The sequence below is a fragment of the Danio rerio genome, chromosome 11, assembly GCF_052040795.2.
Source record: "Danio rerio strain M-AB ecotype USA chromosome 11, GRCz13ab, whole genome shotgun sequence".
In the NCBI taxonomy this organism is placed as follows: domain Eukaryota; kingdom Metazoa; phylum Chordata; class Actinopteri; order Cypriniformes; family Danionidae; genus Danio; species Danio rerio.
In genome coordinates this window covers 27682499-27705857 of record NC_141031.1, presented here as the reverse complement: position 1 = coordinate 27705857, position 23359 = coordinate 27682499, and the positions used below count along the sequence as shown (strand labels likewise).

The 23359-nt window shown below is 33.4% G+C and overlaps 1 protein-coding gene and 1 long non-coding RNA gene across 4 annotated transcripts in view; one reads left to right on the top strand and one right to left on the bottom strand.

The window, feature by feature from the left end:
* Positions 1 to 726: 726 nt before the first annotated feature.
* LOC141376610 (uncharacterized) lies at positions 727 to 23221 on the bottom strand. Of its 2 annotated transcripts, none has more exons than XR_015502645.1 (3): positions 23051 to 23221; positions 17760 to 17954; positions 727 to 4056 (listed from the first exon to the last, which is right to left on the bottom strand). It is a non-coding gene; the product is annotated as an uncharacterized LOC141376610 (long non-coding RNA). The 2 variants fall into 2 exon arrangements; XR_015502646.1 differs by lacking the exon at positions 23051 to 23221 and adding an exon at positions 19430 to 19510.
* myh7ba (myosin, heavy chain 7B, cardiac muscle, beta a) overlaps positions 19824 to 23359 on the top strand; it is a 33214-nt gene continuing 29678 nt past the window's right edge. Inside the window, exons 1-4 of one of the 2 annotated variants that reach the window (XM_087271765.1) lie at positions 19824 to 20007; positions 20270 to 20373; positions 21948 to 22091; positions 23083 to 23239. In XM_087271765.1, the coding sequence (XP_087127891.1) occupies positions 19908 to 20007; positions 20270 to 20373; positions 21948 to 22091; positions 23083 to 23239 (505 nt within the window). In that variant the 5' untranslated portion in view covers positions 19824 to 19907. 2 annotated transcript variants of the gene reach the window in all.

Genomic DNA, 23359 nt, shown 5'->3' with positions numbered 1-23359 from the left:
AAATATAAAGTCAAATCTTGACTCTCTATATATTTTCAAAACATTACATTTTAAATAAATATTATGCTGTTTATAACATTCTTTTTTTGTTTCGTAGTTTGCTTTGTTAAAGTTTTACTATCTTTACCTGACTTATTTTTGGTTTGTGTATGATTTTTGTTTGATTGTATAGAATCCAATACAATTATTGAAGGTTTTAGGGGGGCAACTTAATTGTTTTATGTTCAATCAACTTAAAATTGAAGAAAAAAAAAACCGCTGAGTCAACTTAATTGATCTGCGATAGGACAACATGAACAGATTCATATTTAAAAAGATTTAACATTTGTTACTAACATAATGGCAATGATTAATTAAACCACTGGCAACCACAGCACTGTTCTGGCATCTCACACATTTAGTATCTTTGTTGCCTTGTCCATTTTCTAAGAGATGCTTATTAAACATCTCTGGATTTGAACAGATGTGTATGGATTTAATAAAGTAGAACTAGGCACATGGTGAAATGTTTTGGTATGTGTTTGATTTGTTTCTAAGAGAAAATCATTAGGGTTTAAGCTTTATATGAGTTTGTTCTTTATTGCAAGTTCTGGCAGCAGTAATGTGTCAAAACAAACCATATTTTTTATGTTTTTAACGCCATATTACTACTATTTTAAGTATTATGACTCATCAATAAAGCCTTTGTGTTGTTGCTTTGTTTGGCAAAATTATCTGCTCAAATTCTTGCTGCCTTCTAGTCAAACTCAACTTACATCAGTCAAAATGGCTAATACATTTTTAAGTTATTCTTAAGTTTAACTTAAAATCTAGTTGGACAATGATTAACTTAAAATAAGATAAAGTAACATGAAGACATTTTTTCTTCTTGACCTAATTTTTTATTTATAAACATGCATGCATATCTATAGTGGAAGACGTACTTGCTTTTAAATAAACAGACTGACGTTAATCATACCTTTATGGTGGACTACATTAGAACAATGACTTTTTTAACTATTTATTTAAAATAAGTTGAAATGACACAATTCATAATTTTATTTTGGGGACAGCATTATTGTTTTATGCTCAAATTAAATTTGGTGAAATTAATCAAGTTAACTTAAACGATTTGTGGACAACATGAAGGAATTGTGTGGAAGCTAGCCTTTTTTACACTGTAACTACAAATTGAAACAGCCACTACTATGTATGTTTACAGAATTTACTGATTCTGATCCTGATGAGATGCATTTTTTATGAGCACAATGACAACAGTGTTGTTAATCCCAAAGAGCGGAAGGGCAGAATCGAGGGATGAGGAGAACATCAGAGGGCCGAGGGAGGAAATCCCAAAGCAACCTGACCTCCATTTCAGCCAACATTACACATGAATTCACCTACTCTCCCTCTTTTCCCTTTCTCTCTCTCTCTGGGTGTGGTATGTACATCAAAAGCTGCATGTCTCTATGGGCTATTCCCATTTACGAGAGTTTGGCAAAAACAAGCAAGGTGGCAAAAGCCACTAAAACATGGGTTGTTTTTTTGAAACAAACATCTAAACAAAGCACACAATTATATGTCTGTCATATAAACAGGCGCCAAACGAAGCAAGTGCATTCACAGAGAAGCAGAAGAGATAGAGAAGTGCATTCCTCCACGGTGGAGGAAACAGAGGCCTCTCTATCATCTGCTCATTCAGAGAGCTCATGGTCTGCATGTGATTTCAATATGGACAAGGCTGTCAACTGAGGGTCTGTTCGCAGTCAAGCTAATGTGAGAGCGGCTGTTGAGACGTTTCTGCTGGAAATGAAACTAATTTAGGGGAATTTCTGTGTTTTCGTGAACTCCTTATATTTGTAGGTATGAGATCAACATGCAAACCACATAAATTACTTATATTAAAGAGAAAAATCTAATAGAAATAGATGGAATACATGTGCAGGTTTGACATAAAAAACATAAATCTAATAATTTCCAGGAAGGAAAATGCATAAATAAATGCAAACAAAAATAGACACACTGTAAAAAATGCTGTGTCCCATACAATTGATAAGTGTTGGGACAACATGAATAAATTAGGCTAACTTATTACATATGAAACAACACAATTCTTGAAGTTTTTTAGGGAGAACACTTAAATTTTTATGTTCCCCCCACAAAAAAAACTTAAAAAAAAATTGTGTTAATCAGCTCAATTTAAATTAGTTTGAACAAAGAACAAATGTAATTTTTTGAATGCAGATAAAATGAATCATAATATAATATAAAAAGAAATATATTTTATCTAAAATAAACACTTTTCTTATTTTAAGGATGCTTAATTTTGCAAGGAAATTAGTATCTTTATGTGCCATTTTTGGCCAAGAATTGTTTAATGGAATACCCTAAAACCAACCCAGGCTCATTCTGATTACGTACCTCTATATACATTTCTGGATAGAGCAAAACACTTCCCAGGAGCTTTGTTTTTTGCAGTTTTTGTTTTCACAAATCCACCAGAGGCCGCTGTGTACACTTTTTTCAGATCTTAAATTTGTCTCCCGAGTGTCATTCGCGCCTGCTGTTCTCACGTAAATCCACCAGAGGCCGCTGTCGACTGACTGACTTACAAACTGACTGACCAACCGACCGTTCCCTCCACCTTACCACTTACCAAAACTCAACCACAGTGTTTTTAAAAGCAATCCAGAAAAAAGAAAAGCCCTTGACTGATTTTTACCATGTTTTCAGATTTTACCACTTTCTCACCCTGTTATTTATTCGTTTATTTTATTTTTTTAGCTTGTGTTTTTGTTTTACCTGATTTTTTAGAACCATTCTTCACCTGACTCGAACCCTGTTGTCAAAGTCAACTTTGCTCTGCCTCCCAAGGCCACCAATATACATGTTGAGCTACCGGACAAACTGGTAACAGCGGGAAAGCCGTGTATATGAAGGTAAGCAGTCAGCTGGTAAGCAAAAAAAGGAACGGCGTCATACCACCCTGTAGTGTTTGTTTTAAAGATAAAATGCAGCCATACGTACTTCTGGCTACATAATTCACGATCTCCAGAAATGTATATTGGGCTATGTTTTCTGACTGAGCCTGTGTTGCATAAAATATGCACAGTTTTGTCCTGGATTGAATGATACAAAAAATAATAATAATAAAAAAATAAACAAAACCAATTAGATGGAATGTTCAAAACATTAAAAAAATTAAATTACATACTTTAAAACATCTGATTTATAAATAGTAGTTTTGTTTTTAGGTATACCTAAAGTTTTCACTAAAATTCAAGACAAATGATGCTTTTTAACATTAATATTAAAAGCCTAATAAAATCCAAAAAAAAAATAAGAAATAGCCAGGGAAAGCCAGATTTTCAAAGCCAGAGAATGTCTTAGATAAATATATTTATAAATAATCCTAAACATAGTAAATTAAACAATAAACATTTGTTTTATCTAGACTTGAACTTTTATGTTTTTAAGAAACATAAGACTATGTACACACTATTTAAACCTATTTTTAAGTGTGTTTTACTGGCAGAGAAAGCCTCATGGAATGCAAGTAAAAAGCACACGCTGATTTGTCGTGGTACGTTAATCTAAATTTGGGCCAAAGCAGCACTGAAACCCCTCAGCCTGCTTGAACAAACTTCTTTTACCCACCAAATAACTGCTGCGAGGTCCCTCTTATACCTGCCTCTCACAAGAGCATGAAAAGCGCTCTGTGTTTTCCGCAAAGGCAGCACATTAGCGTTTGTGAGGGATATGGCAAGTGCAGTGACGGGTGGGGGTGGCAGAGGCACCTTGCAACAGCTGGACTGAATTAGCCAGGGGAATCAGGGGTGCTGGGGGCTCTGAGACTGCTGGCGCCAGGAGCAGGCCAGCAGGTCAGGGTGGATGAAGATTACCAAAACACAAGCGGGCAGCCGTGCCCTGCGGAGGAACAGGAGAGGAGAGAGAGAGGTGGGGGGTGCTGGGGTTCCTGGCTCACAGGCCTTCAGCCACAGGATGGGGCGGCAGGAGGACTTCCACTTCCTGTCAGATAACCCTTTCCTGTCCAGATGACATCCACTGAAAGAATGCCTGAAAAGAAAAACAGATATTCACGTGATAATGGCAAAAAATATTGAACAAAGCAGTGTTGTGGTCAGAGCTAATTTTGTTAGCAGATTTAGCTTAGATCGTGGTTCATCTGAACGCAACATGAGATTGAGACATTTTGAATTAGTGGGAGAATGGAATGAAAACAGAAAGCAGTAAAGCTCTAAATATAGAGGTTTATTAGATTTGGAAGCCAAATGGTTATGTATAAACACACTTAGCCATCATGCCTGGATGTGAGGAGGGGAATGTTCAAGAACAAATTCCATATGAGGTAGAGAAATGCACCTCCAAACATTATGGGAATGCAGAGCCGATCTCTAACACACAAACAAACACAATAAAGAGTAACTTAAACTTACTTTTGTTTTGCCTTGACGTCATAACTTAGCAGGATTAATGTCATAGAAATATATATATAACACAATGACAAATTAATACAGAATAAATAAAAAACCTGGTGTATTAACCCTTGTTATATGAAAGGTAACGTTAACTTTCAGTCTGAACAATGTTTTACTTTCTGTCCCATTTAAGTAGCATATGAGGCCATCTAGTGGCCGATTACAACAAAATACAGGCAAAATGATAAAAGTCTTGTTTGTTATTCCAGTTAATTGGCTTTAATTATGTTGGCTTGAGAAAGCCAACATACTGTAATGCTACTTAAACTTATTCTTATTATTATTATTATTATTCCGGCTTCTGACCAAAAAAAAGCAATCGCTTCTCCTCCCAGGGCTTAGATGCTACAAGCCCCAAATTTGGTCAAAAGCTGTCTTTTGCTCAGGAGATGGTTGCTGTATGTCCTCATGCCGATAAGATTTGTAGTTTTTGAATTAAAAAAATTTTTATTAAAAAATTGTATCGAGTATTTGGGGCATATAAAAAAGTATACAATCCTCAAATTTGGCCAAAAGATGTGTTTGAAATTACTGATAATTGTCATATTTATTTGGTGTAATTATAAATAACAGTTTTCCTATAAATATTTTTTTTATATTAAATTTGTAAAATTCAGACTCAAAGCGTGTCAGAGTGTCCACGAGATGGCGCCAGAAGACTATTTTTGAGCCCTTTGTAATTTAGTAATGGCCCTTTAAGAGGCGGGGATATCCGTGCTGATCTGGATGAAGAATCTTCCGCGTCGGAATCGACCCGCATGCATTTCTGTCTGCTACCCTGTGAGTTTTAAAATGCATGCCTCTGATGTTGGCAGAAAAATAACTTTACTTCAGATATTTCTTTCAAAACAGAATATTCTGTGCCGTGAAAAAGCCTTCTCCTCTACTTGTGATAATGAAAATGAAAGCCAAGGAACATTCACGTATATTATACAATAAACACATTTAATATAAAATCATTCTAACTTTATTTTTAATCTGTATTTTAACCCTCTAAAAACAGCTATGTCCTTGCCACAAAACTAATAATCCATCTTCAAAACCTACAATTTCTTTCCATTCGGTCCGGTCGGACCTGAACGTCTTTATACCGTTGTAATCACGTGTAAATTCTAACAAAGACAATGTTTGCACTTTTTAAATCACATTTTATTTATTGTGCAAAAACAGTATTATAATGTTTTAAAGCAAAAATGTTAACAACAATTATTTACAAACAGTGAAAATAAAGTGTGTGTATATATATATATATATATATATATATATATATATATATATATATATATATATATATATATATATATATATATATATATATATATATATATACATACAGTTGATGTCAGAATTATTAGCTCCCCTGTTTATTTTTTCCCAAATTTCTGTTTAATGGAGGGAAGATTGTTTTAGCACATTTCTAGGCATAATAGTTTTAAAAACCTATATCTAATTACTGATTTATTTTATCTTTGCCATGATGACATTAAATAATGTTTGACCTGATATTTTTTAAGACACTTCTATACAGCTTAAAGTGACATTTAAAGGCTTAACTAGGTTAATAAGGTGAACTAGGCAGGTTAGGGTAATTAGGCAAGTTATTGTATAACGATGGTTTGTTCTGTAGACTATCAAAAAAAAAAATTGCTTAAAGGGGCAAATAATTGTGTCCCAAAAATAGTTTTTAAATAATTAATAACTGCTTTTATTCTAGCCGAAATAAAACAAATAAGACTTTCTCAAGAAGAAAAAATATTATCAGACATACAGTGAAAATTTCCTTGCTCTGTTAAACATAATTTGGGAAATATATATATATATATATATATATATATATATATATATATATATATATATATATATATATATATATATATATATATATATATACACACACACACACATATATATATATATATATATATATATATATATATATATATATATATATATATATATGTATATATATATATATATATATATATATATATATATATATATATATATGTATATATATATATATATATATATATATATATATATATATATATATATATATATATATATATACATACACACACACACACACACACATATTTATGGTTAGTGTTATAAGGATTATTTTTATCACTTGTGATAATGACAATGAAAGCCAAGCTTTTGGCCTATGCTGTACCAAAAAAAATTAAATCACCCAGGTGATGACAACTAAATATTACGATTATAACATTGTGTTAGTGGCCAGTGGGGTGGAACAACGTCATTGGTCAGAATTAACCACGTGATGAAGATGGTCTAATGTTGTATTTAATGCGATTTTCTTCCTGTAAACTGTATATATAACTATATAACTATAACTATATATATAACGCTGCAAATTACTGTAAATTGACTGTACTCTTTTTAACTGCAAAACTGATAAGACTGATTAAATAATAGACAAATTAACTAAATGTATGTGCTGTTGTTTCATTAGTGTTTTAATTTAATATTTTTCTTCATATGATATTTATTATAATGTAATTTTGTTCAGATTATAATATATACTATAAATACTAACTATACTATAGTGATCTGCATTAAACAACCTGAACAAATCAGTCCTCTCTCTCTCTCGATTTGATCAAAAATGTAAATGAGGCCTTCCGATTAACAGTCCAGTGGACCCTAGCAACAGCCTAGAAACCACTCAGAACACCCTAGCAACTACCTAGGAATGCCTTAGCTACACCTTAGCAACCGCCTAGCAACCACTTCTCAACCGCTGTGCTTCCTGCCAACTGCCTTTGAGTCCCCGGCGCAGTCACGTTGGCTTTCTCAAGCCAACATCAAAGTTCGTCAACGAACTTTAGGTTCTAGTTAAAAGTAATTACATCACAGAAAACTGACTGATGTAGTTTAGGTTAGTAGTGCGGCTTTCTATAAGCATCTTTTCCTATTCAAACACAGATTTAGTATTGTTATTTACTCATAAAGACACTATTACATGTTCTTCCGGAAATAACAAAATAACGTACCTCAGCATGCGTGCCAAGTCGACGTGGCAGCTTTGTGTTTAGCCAAATTTAGTTTTAGAGTAAACAAAATCACATTTTAGCACACTTAACAACACATTTTTACAGCAACACCTGCATTTACACTGTCATCGACTGTGAAGTAATTAAATCGGATTGTATTGGCTGGATTAGTCCTGTAGATAGCGCCAAACGCACCTCACTTCACTACTACAAAACAGGACTCAAATAAGTTTTAAAGGAGCGCATTATTTCAGATTAAACTGATAAACCTGTTTTGGCATTCATTAATATGTTTCCATTATCATCCAATTTTCACAATTTAGTTTTATAATTTATAATAATAAATTAATAATCTAATTTTGAATGGATAGAGAGAGCATTGTTATCCTAAATTAATGTCAAAGCATTTTTAGTCAAACAGATAACAGATAACAACTTTGTAGAAAATAATAAAACATTGACTTTGTAATTATTATTATTATTATTATTATTATTACTATTACTATTATTATTATTATTATTAATATTATTAATAATAATAATAATAATAATAATAATGTCAAACCTTTTTTTATTTAGGTGATGAAAATGCAATGTTTTAGCTGTGACAGAGACATTTATTTAAACATTATCAAAATGTTTTTTTTTTTTTTGTTAAATATAATCTCTGATTAATTTAAACTAATATGTGGTTGTTTTTTAAAGCCATCTTCTGAGACTGAAAAATCAATGCCCTGAACTTGAGAGCAGAATCAGCACTAAAAAGCACAAGTTACATAACAGTATTGCACTTCATCAAAACTATATTTTCTAACAATGGCTTGTAATTACAGCTGGGCATCACTATAAGTGTACAGCATCTCAAGCATGGTCTAAACTGTCAGTTCATTAACATTAAGTGCAAAATGAACAGCTATTTCACTAAGGGTCTCTTAAGACTTCTCGAGTGCCTGAGACTCTGCCAAGAAACAGCTCTTCTCAACATGCTTTGGGGTTCACACCAACACCCCACAATGTCACAAGTGTAAGCAATGCCTTTTCTCTCGCTGTAGACTGAAACCAACCCCCTGAGGGCTGCTTTTACATGTGTCAAAGTACTTTTGCCATATTTTTCTGCCAAGATGTCTAAAGCAAGGTAGCACGTTGGCTCAGTAGTTCGCACTGTCACCTCACAGCAAGGTCGCTGGTGAGTCCCGGCTGAATCAGGTGGCATTTCTGTGTGGAGTTTGCATGTTCTGCCCGTGTTCGCGGGGGTTTCCTCCAGGTGCTCCAGTTTACCCCTCTGTCCACATTATGAGTATGTATCTGAACGCGTGAGTGTATGGGTGTTTTTCAGTACTGAGTTGTGCCTAAAAGGGCATCCGCTACATAAAACATAGGCTGGAATAGTTGGCGGTTCATTCTGCTGTGGCGACCCCTGATAAATAAGGAACTAAGCCAAAGGAAAATGAATGAATGTATAAAGAATGTCTAAAGCAACTGCACCACTTGATTTCTAGGGTTATAAAGTGCTGCAAACATCTTTTATGATATATTTATGTATTTATTAACAGATAATTATTGTTAATAATTTTGAAAAATATTGTTCACTCTTGTATAGATAATGTAATAATAATAATGTATTATAATTTTTTGTATTAATGCAGATCTGACAGGGGCTTAATATGTTGCTTGAACATTCAGGTTTTTGGTGTAAAAACTTTAAAATGTAAATTTTTTTTCCTTGTATCCAATTGTATAATGATGATGCAGCACACTGTAAAACAAATTTTATAAACGGTTTAAAAAGATCATGCCCTGGCAGAAGAGTTCATTTTTTTGTTAAAAAGTTATTATGAATCTAAATTATTATTTTAAAAAAAATTCTGTGAGGGCAAAGCTAAATTTTTATCAGCCATTCTGTACTACAATTTTTCTAATTTGATGCTTAAAATCACCACAACATATTTTTTAGAGAGACCAGAAGAGCAGAATTTATTTTTAAAAATTGTACAAACGCTATATTGTTTATATTAATATATTTAAAAAAAAATTATAATATCATAACTGGCACTTTTAATCAATGTAATGCATTTACATTTGAATTTTAATGCTTAAAACATTTGAATATAGAGTTTGCTATTGTTTCAAGTGTGAAGTCTCCCTCGGGTTTGCAGACTTTCTTTCTTGTGCTGAACACAAAGGAAGATGTTTTAAAAGACATTGTGAAACCATTGACTTCTATAATTAATGTTGTCAGTGATTTCTGAGTAATCTCTAAAATATCTTCTTTTGTGTTCAACAAAAAAAAGAAACTCACAAAACTTTAAGTAAACAGTACTGCGAATTCGCTTGCCCTGAACACGTTCTCGGGTCTCCACAGTTGAGATGCTGCTGTTTAGTCTTTGAGAAAGGCATGCTGGGAGCCATCTGTGTCTGCGTTTAAGCAGTTGCTCCATGCGGGACAGGTGCCAGGCTCCCCCGGGACGCCTTGCAGGCAGAGTAAACGGTGGGCAAACCCCCATGAATTCCACACCATCTTCAAGATCAACTGTGGCCCCTGGCATCAGAATCACAGCGCTCGGATACTAAACACCTCGAGGTGGACAATGAACATGCGTTTGCAGATCACTCATCTGCTGTCTTCAGGTAGCCTGAGGTATGTTCCTACAGACGTCACACTGATCTTCATATTAGCAAGTTATCAGAGCAACAACTGATCTGGCAAGTGAATAGGGCTAAAATTTCTTAACAAGACAATGAAGTATGGAGTGGTTTTCACTTTATGAACATGACGGGGCCTTTATTTGTTTGAGTTGTTTAGTTAAAAAAAAATCTAAACAAAACACAATGACCATTATACATTTTTATCATGATTTAGGAGACACTCACTAAAATTTACAAAAATCTCCGTAAAATCAAACGTCATTATTCAAGTTCTTTATCTAATAAACAAAAATCCCTAACCATTAAAGATGTAGTTCACCCAAAAATGAAAATCATGTCATCACTTACTCAAACCTCCACTTGTTCAAATCCTGTTTGAGTTTCTTTCTTCTGCTGAACACAAAAGAAGATATTTTGAAGAATGCTGGTAGCTGGCACCCCTGTTCATTTTCCTTTGGCTTAGTCCCTTTATTCATCATAGTCGCCACAGCGGAATGAACCGCCAACTTATTCAGCATATGTTTTTCATAGTGGATGCTCTTCTAGCTGCAACCCAGTATTGGGAAACACCCATACACACTCACATTCACACAGCCATTTTAGCTTACTAATTTCACCTATACTGCATGTCTTTGGACTGTGAGGGAAACCAAAGCGCCTGGGTTTCGTCCGGGTGCTCCAGTTTCCCCCACAGTCCAAATACATGCGATATAAGTGAAATTAGTATGCTAAAATGGCTGGGCAGTACTGGGCAGCAGCTAGAGGAGCATCAACTGTGTAAAACATATGCTGGATAAGTTGGTGGTTCATTCCGCTGTGGCGACCCATTATTAATAAAGGGACTAAGCCAAAGGAAAATGAATGAATGAAGAATAATAATAATAACCAAATTGATTAATAATCTGATGAAGAATTGAATTTCTTGATTGTGTTAGTATTCATTTCTGATGATTAGTTTTGGTTTTCAGCCTTTATATTTTGAATTACAACATTTTATAATCATTTATTAGAACTAATTATTATGCTCTGAAAATATATTAATTGTGAAAAGTGCTATGCAAATGGCATTTTTATTTTTGGATGAACTATCCATTTAATGTTCGCAAACAAATTGAATCATACCAGAAAATGTTTTTAAAAATAGTAAAATGACAAATCTTTTTTTATGAAAACTGTAAATATATTATTAAACTCCTAATACATGTACAAAAAATTCAACACTTTCTTTCATTCTTTTTCCTTCAGCTTAATCACATGCAAGAAAATGCACAAAGAAATGACAACTGGTCCAGCCAGGAATCGATCCAGAGACCTTGCTGTGAGGCGACACTGCTAGCCACTGAGCCACCGTGCCAATAATTTCTGAACACAATAGTTTAAATAACTCATTTCTAATGACTGATTTTAAAAATTATTTCCCATGATGACAGTACATAATATTTTCTAGATATTTTTCAAGATAGCCTACTAGTATTCAACTTAAAGTGCAATTTAAAGGCTTAACTATGTTAATTAGGTTAACTAAGTCAGGGTAATTAGGCAAATCATTGTACAGTGATGGTTTGTTCGGTAGACAATCGAAAAATATATATATTGAGAGGGCTAATAGTATTGGTTCTTAAAAAATTAAAACCTGCTTTTATTCTAGCCAAAATAAATCAAATATGACTTTTTCCAGAAGAAAAAAATTATTATAGGAAATACTGTGAAAGATTAATTGCTCTGTTAAACACCATTTAAGAAATAAAAAAAAAAACATTTCACCGGAAGGGATAATAATTTTGACTTCAACTGTATATATACATATTAGTGGAATAACACTAGTTTTAGCACAGTAACATAATTTAAACAGTATATTGTTTTAAAGTATAAAGTGAAATGGTCTGCATTGAATGTAGCTGCATTTTTACTTTTGGGTCATATTTTCATCAGACAAAAATTCTAATGAGACATTAACAAAAGAAGTCATCCTTGACTACTAAAACAAATGACCATTATCCCTCTCTAAAAGACCTCCATGACCTCAACCATGCACAATACAAACATCACCAACAGGCACAGAAGATAATTCTTCCACACCGAAGAGCGTCACCACATCAGTATAAAGAAGTGAAATCTGGGGACGATTAATGCATTACTGGAATCAAGCAGGGATTGCGGTGAGATCCCAAAGTGCGACGGCTTGTCTGCATTGGTTTAGATAAAGCCACGTGGCACTGAGATAAACCAGCATAAATAGAAAACCCAGCTAAAGACGCCGGTATCTCAAACTGGGGCCAAAGGCCACGACTTAACCAGTGAAAGACAGTCTTTTGTGTGAAGCCGCAGGGGCAGCAGGACAGTCTCTCAATTCCGAACTTGCTAACAGACTAATTGACTTATACTTGTGTTGTCTGTTTGTGTTGGCCCTGCTCAGAGTATTGAATGAGATTATCAAAGAGCTGCGGTATTAACTGGTGTCTCCTCAATATGCTTTTCCGTCTCTCCACGGACGGATTGATGGCCTATGACAGAGACAGTGCAGTTGCTGAAAGCTTTTGCAGACGATCACAGCGATTATCAGACATCCAAGGTGTTGAACTGGATTCTCCTGTAAAGGCCGTCGATGGGGCTATTTTATTGAAACACTAAGATACTTTACTATTTTTCCTATTACCACTTGCAGGGCTGGGCGTTTATATAAATTATCAGGTCTTACATGACAAATTAGGCATGTATGCGTTGCAGACTGTCTCCCTAAAGAGTTAGTGTGTATGTGTGGGTGTGTGTGTAAATTTCAGACTCTCTCTGCTTCGGTGTCTAAGCCTGCTGGCATTTGGTGCACGATGATCTAAAACAACTGTGACCCAACTGCAATTGCAACTTTGATTCCAGGAATCCCTGTTTCAATCGGGATGATCTGACTTAACTCTACTGTTTCGCAACAACTGATAAACATACACATGGTCCAAAGTCTGGCTCATTTAAAATGGTTTCCAGCTTGATTTACTGTGGCTGTTTCACCGTTATTCTGGTCTTAATATATGTGGTATATTCTACAACACATTTTGGAAATGTTACTTGTTTAGTTTTTGGAAGAAGTATTTTTTGTTCACCAAATGCTACATTAAATTAATTAAAAAAAAATAATTAGAAAATATTATTTAATTAAAAATTGTAAGTTTTAAAAGATTTTTTTAGTAAATATTTATTTTACTGTAACAAAATTGATACCAAAATATTTTAGTTTTATTGCTTTTGGTTTTAATTTTAAACTAATGAAAATGGGAAATATGTTCTTCTTACTCCCAGGGCCATTTATATCGAAGTTGATATTTACCCGCATCATGTTGATTTTTTCATAACATCTCATTTTTACGAGATGGTTTAGCCCAACCACCAACCTGAAGGACCAAGACATACACACATACGGACAATTTAGCTAACCCAATTTACCTATTGCGCATGTCTTGGAACTTGTGGGCGAAACCGGAGCATCTGAGGAACTGATGGTGGACCCACTGAGCCACTGTGGCACCCACATATATTGTTATAACTGTTTGTTTTTTTTGTTATAATTCACCACTGCTATTTTAAAAATAAATAAACAAAATATAATTTTAAAATCAACAATTTTACAATTAGTTCTAAAATAGTCAAATCAAAGTCTGCTGATGTAAATTAAAAAATGTATCCATTTCAGCAATGTTAATAATAAGAGCCTTTATTAATGATTGAGTACCATTAATGTATCATTGAGCACTACAACTATGAGAATAACTTCTGAAGAATCAATTGACACTTGATTGATGATGCTGAAAATCCTTATTTGAATAATAGAAATGAAATACATGTAAAGTATATTCATATAGTTTCTACTGTATATTTGATCAAACACATGCATCTTATGCTGTAAAAAGTAGTTGCTGTCTTAAATGAACCCAGCAGACCCAACTACACAACGTCATGAGAGGTTAATATTGTCCAATGAAGACGTAAAATGATGTTGATATTTGGTTAATTTTAGGTTGTGTTGGAAAGTGAGGAAAATCAAACATCAAGCCGACATCTTAAACCAACGCCATATTGATGTCAAATACTGACATTTATACATCAGGTATGGCAACCAAAATCCAAGGTCTGATAGACGTCAAATTAGTAAACACAACCTCAAGCTGTAACATCATTAGACGTTGATATTTGGTTGTTTTTAGGTTGTGTTGGAAAGTAACCAAAATGCAACGTATGTCCGACGTTGGACATTGACGTTGGGTTCTGACGTCTGACGTTTTCATTTCCAAACAAATTGAAATATTCGAAGACGTTGGGGTACATCGTCAATCTGACATCATATTGACATCATGTGTCTGCTAGGAAGTTGAATCAAATTAACTTTACAAGTCATTTCAATTTATATCAGTTAAACTGACTTAAAACATCAAGTACCAATCGAAAAACTTAAAAAAAATTAAGTCAAAACCTTTTCATTTTTTTTTTTTTAAGTATCACAGAAAAATACGTTGTAAAGGTTTTTTCATAACATCATTTTTCCAGTGTAGACAAACAAAGAAGATTTTTTCCAAACATATTAACAAATCATTGCATTACGAACTTTTAACCAGTGCATAATAAAAAATAAAATAAATAAATATAAAATCATCATCAAATTTAATTATCCCTCACGTTTTATCAGTCTGTTAACGTTTTTTTTTAACACGACTAGCAAGTGAGGCTGTACATAACCCAGCTGCCACACTCATGAAGCGTCCCAGAATAGCTCTCAACTGGCTCACTCTATCTGACCCAAGCGCAACAAACCTTCAGTCGTCAACGTAACACTTCACGGTTCGCCAACAGATAGCAGCAGCTATATCGACAACAATAATTGGTACTTATTCCACCACAATACCACTGGATTTACAGCAGCAACAGGTTTCACAGCGGCCGGTAAAATCTACCCACTGACTTCGTTCTCAAACAATAGGCCTGGTCTGTTGCTGTTGGTCTGCCAGGAATGCCAGTCTTTGGCATGAGGCGCGGATGGCGTATTCTTGTCTATATCAGGACACTATGAGCCTCCTCCTCCCCTTTTGCTCTTTACCCCTTTTCCACATACAAGGACACTGAGCTCAAGGTCAGATCCGCTGGGGCCGCTATGTAAAAAGAGGCGCTCAATTACTGCCTGCATAATAAGCTCAATTTAGGCCTGTTATTTTAACACTTTGTCTGGAAAGTTCTGCGCCACACCTGCCGTTTTGAATATCAAAATTGTGTGTTGGGAGCGAAGTGGGCTGGATGTGTGAATTAATTATTATATATGAGTAGATCTGAAAGCACATGTTGTCAGTACTGTAAGAACATGTTTAGGAGTCACATAATGATTAAACAAACTGCCTGATTCATTTAATCACAGTAAATTGTGTTTTTCAGAAATAAAAACATTTTAGTGTCCCATATCATGTCAAGCACAAGGGACCCATTAGCAAAGTATTTAAAAAAAATAATTCAACTAAAAACTATCAAGTAAAATAAGATGAATATGTTTTTTTCTTTTTTGAGGTAATGTTTTTGATAGAAAAACAAAACATTAACTATTTTTGTTAACTTTATTTTTGTGGATTTAGTTTTAGTTAACTGTAAGATATTTGTTTTAAAATGAGGTTTATTTGCAATCAAATGCACAATACAAATACATATATTTATAAATGTATATAAATATTTCTACATGAACATAATATGTGTACAAACAATTCATATATAACTGCAAATAATTATAAATAAAAGTATAATTATATTTTTACATTTTTAATTATCTATATACATTTTTTTGACATTTTGAAAATAATCAGTTTTGAGTCATTTTTGTATATTGTTAATAAATAGTTCCATTAGTTTTGTTTTGTAATTTTTTGTAGTAGAAATTTTGTTATTGTCATTTATATTAGCTTTAGTTTAGTTATAGCTATATAGTATTTACTAATGATGGTATTTTTACCTTTGTTTTAGTTCAACTAAATGACCCCTGAATTATTAGCCTGTTTATTTTTTCCTCAATTTCTGTTTAACGGAGAGAAGATTTTTTTAAACACATTTCTAAACAAATAAACTTTTTATAAGTCAATTCTAATAACTGATTAGTTTTTTCTTTGCCATGATGACAGTAAATAATATTTGACTAGATTTTTTCAAGACACTAGTATTTAGCTTAAAGTGACATTTAAAGGCTTTACTAGGTTAATTAGGTCAACTAGCAGGTTAGGGTAATTAGGCCAGTTATTGTATAGCGAAAGTTTGTTTTCTAGACAACCAAAAAACAATTATAGCTTAAAATAATTTGTACCTAAAAAAAGATTTTCAAAAAAATAAAAAACTGCTTTTATTCTAGCCAAAATAAAACAAATAAGACTTTTTTCCAGAAGAAAAAATATTATCGGAAAGACTGTGAAAATTTCCTTGCTCTGTTAAACATCTTTGGGCTTAGTGCCTTTATTAATCTGGGGTCGCCACAGTGGAATGAACCACCTACTTATCCATCATTTGTTTTACACAGCGGATGCCCTTCCAGCTGCAACCCATCACTGGGAAACATCCATACACATTCATTCACACACATACACTATGGAAGATTTAGCTTATTCAATTCACATATACCACATGTTTTTAGACTTGTGGGGGAAACCGGAGCACCCGGAGGAAACCCACGCCAACACGGGGAGAACATGCAAACTCCACACAGAAATGCCAACTGACCAAGCCAGGGCTCGAACCAGCAACCTTCTTGCTGTGAGGTGATTGTGCTATCCACTTCGCCACCGTGCTGCCTATTTATATTTTATATATAAAAATATTTTTATTGTCTTAACTTTTAATTTAAATAAATACTTGCATAAGTAGTGCATGCATACTTTTAAATACATTTTTTCAAGAAAACATAAATAGCAAGAGAAGTTAATTTTATTGTTTTACTTTTTTGTTTTTAGTGTTTCATTTTATTAAGTTTACATTTTAGTATAAACCAAAATAAATATAAAAGAATAAAAAATATAAAAGAAATATTTCCATAGCTTTTTTATTTTTTTCTCCTGTTATCATTATGTTTCAGAAATGATGTTATCAGCTTTAGTTTAGGTTAATTATAACATCTGCTAAGTGACTCAATGTAAATATAAATAATAACTTATAGAATTATATAAAATAATTATAACTGTCATATCACATAAAGACAAATTATCAATTTGAATTGTCACTCACTCACTCACTCAATCAGAAAACTGCACCGGTATCCATGAAGGAAAGTATCTATGCAGGAAACAACATCCATCTCAATTATACTGCTATTATCATTAGGGCCAGTGCATCATGGCTTATATTGGCATGTATTTTTAGCGTCCCATATCATGTCGAGCACAAGGGACCCTTTAGCAATTTGGTCTAGGGTTGCATTTACTGCGGCCACACACACACACACACACACACACACACACACACACACACACACACACGCACACACACGCACACACGTGCACACACACGCACACACACGCACAATGACTGGCTGTGCTGGCGTTTACAACAAAGGATTCCGCAAACAAGCAATTAGAGTAAGAGAGAAGAGCGAACACATGGCCATTATGTTCACCTAATACTTGTCCTGTATGTTGAGGAGAGAATAGTTGACGAGTTATTGAGGAGATGTTAAAGAGCCGGTGGAAAGGGTGTTGCTTGTTGCCGCTGAGTGGATCTGTAACCTTTATCCAGGCCGGGACCATGGGGGAGTTTCAGAGACCACCGCCGCTGCTCAGATGACTGTCGATGTTGAAGACAAAATAAAACTCTGAGAAAAACAAACAAAAAACATGTTATTAAACAAAAATAAATGATAATAATAATTAAGATTTAACAAATATATTGATTAATAATTATTATTGCCTTAAAAACATTAAGGTGTTAATGCACATTACATTTATTCTAATATGCAATACAAATGCAACTTTTTGGTACTTTAGTTTTTATTTTAGTTTAGCATTTACATTTTACAGTACACTAAATCAAAATCACAATTATCTAATTGACAGCAGGCTAAAGTAAAATAGGTTTTATGCATTGAATTGTTTTGCAGTTAATTTCATTTTTTACTAAATTAACAACATTTCTTCAAGTTTCATGGTTTTAGCTTTAACTGTAGTTCCCCAGTTTTGAAGTTTGATGCAAACTGAATAAAAAAAATTAAAAAAAATCAAAGACATAAATTTTAAAGAGTGATTTCCCTCATAACTACACTAAAAAATCCTGGTTGCCTTAAATTTTTAAGCTGAATCAAATTAACCTTATATGAGTCCATTGAATTTATATGATGTTAAACGGAATTTAAAAAGCTTGCATAACTTATAAAGTTAAGTTAGAACATGCTTGAATTAGTTTAGTAAAACATATGTTGTCAGGACTAATAGATCATAAAATTTTTACAGTGTGCTAAAGTAAATAAAAAAAAACTTTACATGATTAATTTATTTCATATTACAAAAAGCTTTTTAAAGTGAGAATGAAACTTGTAAAAGCAAAAAAACATGAAGTTAATACAACAACAGTATCAACACATCTTTAAAAATATTAATATTCATGATAATATTAATACATTTGATGCAAATTTGACTAATAGCATAATTAATATGTATGTTTTATATTGCTGCATTCCTGTTATTGTTGTTTTTAATTTCTTTTTAGGTTTTTTTAGTGAACTAAATAAAAATAAAAAGGTATTTCCCTGAAAACTATCAAGTAAACTATGATGAATACTAAAAGAAAAAGAAAACATTTTTTGGATTTTGTTTTAGTTACTGTAGGTTACTTGAAAATGAGAATGAAAATAAAAGCCATAAACATGAAAAAATGGTCTTATTGCTGTTTTCAATTAGTTTTAAAGAAAAGCTGAAAATGAGATGCATTTTCTTAGCAAAAGCTAAAGTAAAACAGGTTTAATGGGTTTATTTATTATGGAATTTATTTTCATTTAACAAATCTTCTGATCAAAAACTAAAATTGACTTTAGATATATGGTTTTAAGCTAATAATAATTACCCTGTTCTGAAGTGTGAATAACTAAAATAAATTAAATAAAAATATACTTGTATTTAAGTTTCATCTATATTTTGCACTGTACCATATTATAATTTCCAATTTCCCCATGCAAGTTTAATAAAGTTGAAAATGGCAAGCAGTTTCGAATCATATTCATGCATCCTTTTCAATATAATGCTGCTATAAAAATAACTAAGCTTGGGTTTGGGTAAAGATGAAAATATGGCTTGCCCTTTTGTGTCAGTTTGGGCACATGGTGAGCACCAATAGGCATTGGAGGAGGCGACACACGATAATTTCTCTGACCATGACCTTGGAGGAGATGATAAAAGGAGGTTAGCCACTCCAGCCATTCAGTCCCTGTTAAGGTCAGCTACCAAATTAACTAGACACTTAACACTAAATTGATCATTTATTTTTTATATACTGCAATAATAACAGGAATCATAAATGCCATTAAAACTATTTAGGTTAAAAATCTAATAATGTAATTAGTTTTGTTATATAAATGTATAGACCTACTGGAATATACATTGAATTTAAGTTAACTCGTTGTGTTTGTTTACTTGTCTGACTTGTTAATTTTGTCAACATAAAAGTATTTTTAATTTTAAGTTTAAAAGTTTAAACAAAACAATTTGTCTATACTTTTAAGGCGTCAGGCAAGTTTTCAGTCTTCAGTGCGTAAAGCAGCGGTGGATTTATCATCATGTCGCGAATGTTGGATATGAAGGAGTTTGGAGAAGCTGCTCCGTTTCTGCGCAAATCCGACCTGGAGCTGCTGGCTGCGCAAACTGTGGCGTTTGATGGTACTTGAGAAACATTTCAAGCGTCTTCAACAAATGTTTTACAGCGGATACAAGCACTTTAGTTTCTCTTCAAAATAGCTAATTGTCATTTCTTTACGCGCCGGCTTTTAAAGGCAGTTCGTAATTCTGTGTTATAACTTGTTAACGTAAACACTGAAATAAAATTGGAATTGAATTACTGGATTTATTACAAACAAACCAACCAATGAGAAACTTTGTCAGCCTTTGGATATCGCTCTCTGACAGCCTCCCTTGTGCGCAGGAAAGAAACGCGCTTGGATACCAGATGACAAGGACGCGTATATTGAGGTGGAAATCAAGCAGATTGATGGTGACAGAGTCGAAGTTGAAACGAAGGATGGAAAGGTAAGGCTTAAGACTATTTATCATGTAGCTAAAAACGGTCAAATAAGTACGATTTATTAAATTACAAGATTAAAAGATGTGGGTACAGTAAATAACATTTTCTTCCTATTATTATGATAAGCTACTCCTTCTTGCTCAGTGATGAGATCTCAAATGTAACTAAAACCAATATACTTAAATTGTAATGATGCAGATTTATTTTATGAATAACATATGCTAGCTGTATGCGACACTATTCCGCTAACGTTTAACGAATACATAGTCAACTTAGCCAACATGAAAATTATTTTAAGTGTAAATTATTCGTAAAGTAAGATCATCTATACATATAAAAGACGAACATCAAGTAAGCTCTTTACTTAGATAGCTAACGACATTGCCTTTAAATCTACAACAATAATGGCTATGACGTTAGGCTACTTTTGATGCAATTATAAACTAGCGACTAACGTTAACCTAGTTAATTAGCGTAACGTTCCCATATTTATGCTACGTCAGTTGTCCTCTGTCTATTTTAAGTTTTTCGTCATTTCATTTGTTTTTCAGCTTTAAATTCACTTTCTCCTTACTTCTAGACATTTTTTCAAAGATTTTATATTTACCAACGTGAATTCTGTAAGTACTTATCATTTGGGATAGGCGTGTGTAATAACTTCTTAGAGCCGGCGGATGGCGACATTAGGCTATTTAAAGAATGTAAAAAAAGACGGCGAAGGGATACAAAAGACGTGAAGTGAAGTTAGTGCTACTATGTTGAAAAGAGCTACAGTCATCCTGTTCAAATCAAGTAATTTATAAATATAGCAATTTTTAAATACTTCAGAAAGCCATGCAATGTGTATTCCATTTTATTTACAACTTGTTTTAATTTCACCCATTTACTAATAATTGGCAATTATCAAATGTTTTATATTTACAATAGGCCTACTGTTTTGAGATGCCAATTGTCATTAAGAGTAGTAGTAGCTAATAGGAGCCATTTTAACTTGACAGATTAGGTTGTTAATTTAAAGTGTAGATAAAAGATGGTGGATAGACGTGAAGTAACACTGTCAGTTGACATGAGTAGGTAGGCCTTCGGTTTAGCGGTCATTTAAAAGTATAAAAATTATTTAACTTAATGGCTGATCTACCAAACACAATTAAACATTCTAAGAAGCAATGCAACAAGTAGCCTTTTTGTAAATTTGATTTGTTTCAACTTCTGTTGAGCAAGAAAATAAGATATTACCCTATAGAAAATGTTGGAAACCAAAAAGCTGATTAACCATCCACATTGACTTCCATAGGGAAAAAGTACTTTCAGTCAATGGTGACCAAAACAGTTCGGTTCCTTGTGTTTTTCACACCATATTCATTTGAGTTCATCAGAAAAAAGAAACTCTTACAGGTTTTAAACATGCTGTGGAGGGTGAGTGAATGATGACATACTGCTAATTTTTGGGTGAAGTTTCTTTCTAAACCTCTCTCTCTAAATCTCTTTAAGTAGTTTTTTTTTCGGTTTCATGCTATTCAACTTTGTTCTGACCTTTTACTTATCCGCTAATTGTACTTATTGCCTCTCAATCCTGTAGTGCTTAACTGTCAAGGAAGATGACATTCAACAGATGAACCCGCCGAAGTTTGACATGATAGAGGACATGGCCATGCTCACACACCTGAACGAAGCGTCGGTGCTCTTCAATCTGCGGAGGCGATACAGCAGTTGGATGATTTATGTTGGTACCATCACATCACACAGCTCAAATATAAAAAAAATGATCTGCCCTTTCTCACTAATCTTTGATGCTACAAATAACCTGACCGGAGTATTAAACATAGAGGGACAGCACTATTCATAGAACTTTACGGTCACAGCAATGAATTTAACACTTGCCTTTGCCAAGGGACAAATACAAGTGAATTCCCCAGAGGCATGTCCTTTATAAGTGCCACTATCAAAGTATTTCATTAATTCATATCAGGGAGGTTAAGGGTTCCTGAAGAGCATGTAAACTGAATTTTGTATGGTGTGCTTAAGGTTAAGTTCAAGGGTGGACAATCATTCTTTAATAAACTCCAAATTGTACAAATTCATGCAAAATGTCCATATTGCAGAACAGTTTTTATGACATTGGGTCTTCAATTTGATTTCAGAAAAAAAGGTTTCTTTTATTTTTAAATTCTATTTGGGAGTCTGTGTCATAAATATAATATTAAGCACTAGTTTTACAAACAACTCATAAAATAACCATTATTGATGTAAAGATTTGTGTACTTGTATATTTATTTTTATTTATATGTTCAGAATTGACTAAAGACGTGCAGTGAAAAACTGGCGATGAAAAGGCATGGGAGCAGTTATTCCTGCAGCTGACATACATATGCATTTGTTAGAGTTTTCCTTTCAGACAGATAATTTATGAGAGGGGTATTTAAGGACATTACACAACATGATTTACAGTACTAAGATTTGTGGTCATCAATTTACTGGTATTTGCGCCATCGTTCATCGCCCAAAGTAAAAGTAAAAATAAAATGTACAACACAATGACCCTGTACACAAATCTTTCATTTTAAGATTTGAAATATATTAATATCACTGCAAGAAATATGTAAATACTCTAGGACTTATTATTAACCCTTCATCTCTTTATCCATACAAAACCAAGACATTTATTGTGACTTGATACAGTACCTGGTGTTAATCTTGTCATCTCCTCATGGCAGACGTACTCTGGGCTCTTCTGTGTGACCGTGAACCCATATAAATGGCTCCCCGTCTACACTGCCCCTGTAGTGGCTGCCTACAAAGGCAAACGCCGCTCGGAGGCTCCACCTCACATCTACTCCATTGCTGACAATGCCTACAATGACATGTTACGCAGTAAGTGTTAATAAAAGGATTGCTTGTATCTTCCCTGTTATTAATAATAAGTTAGAAAAAGGATCATTTCTATTTACAAACTTCAGCCAAGATTTTTTATATATTTTAAAAATTATTATT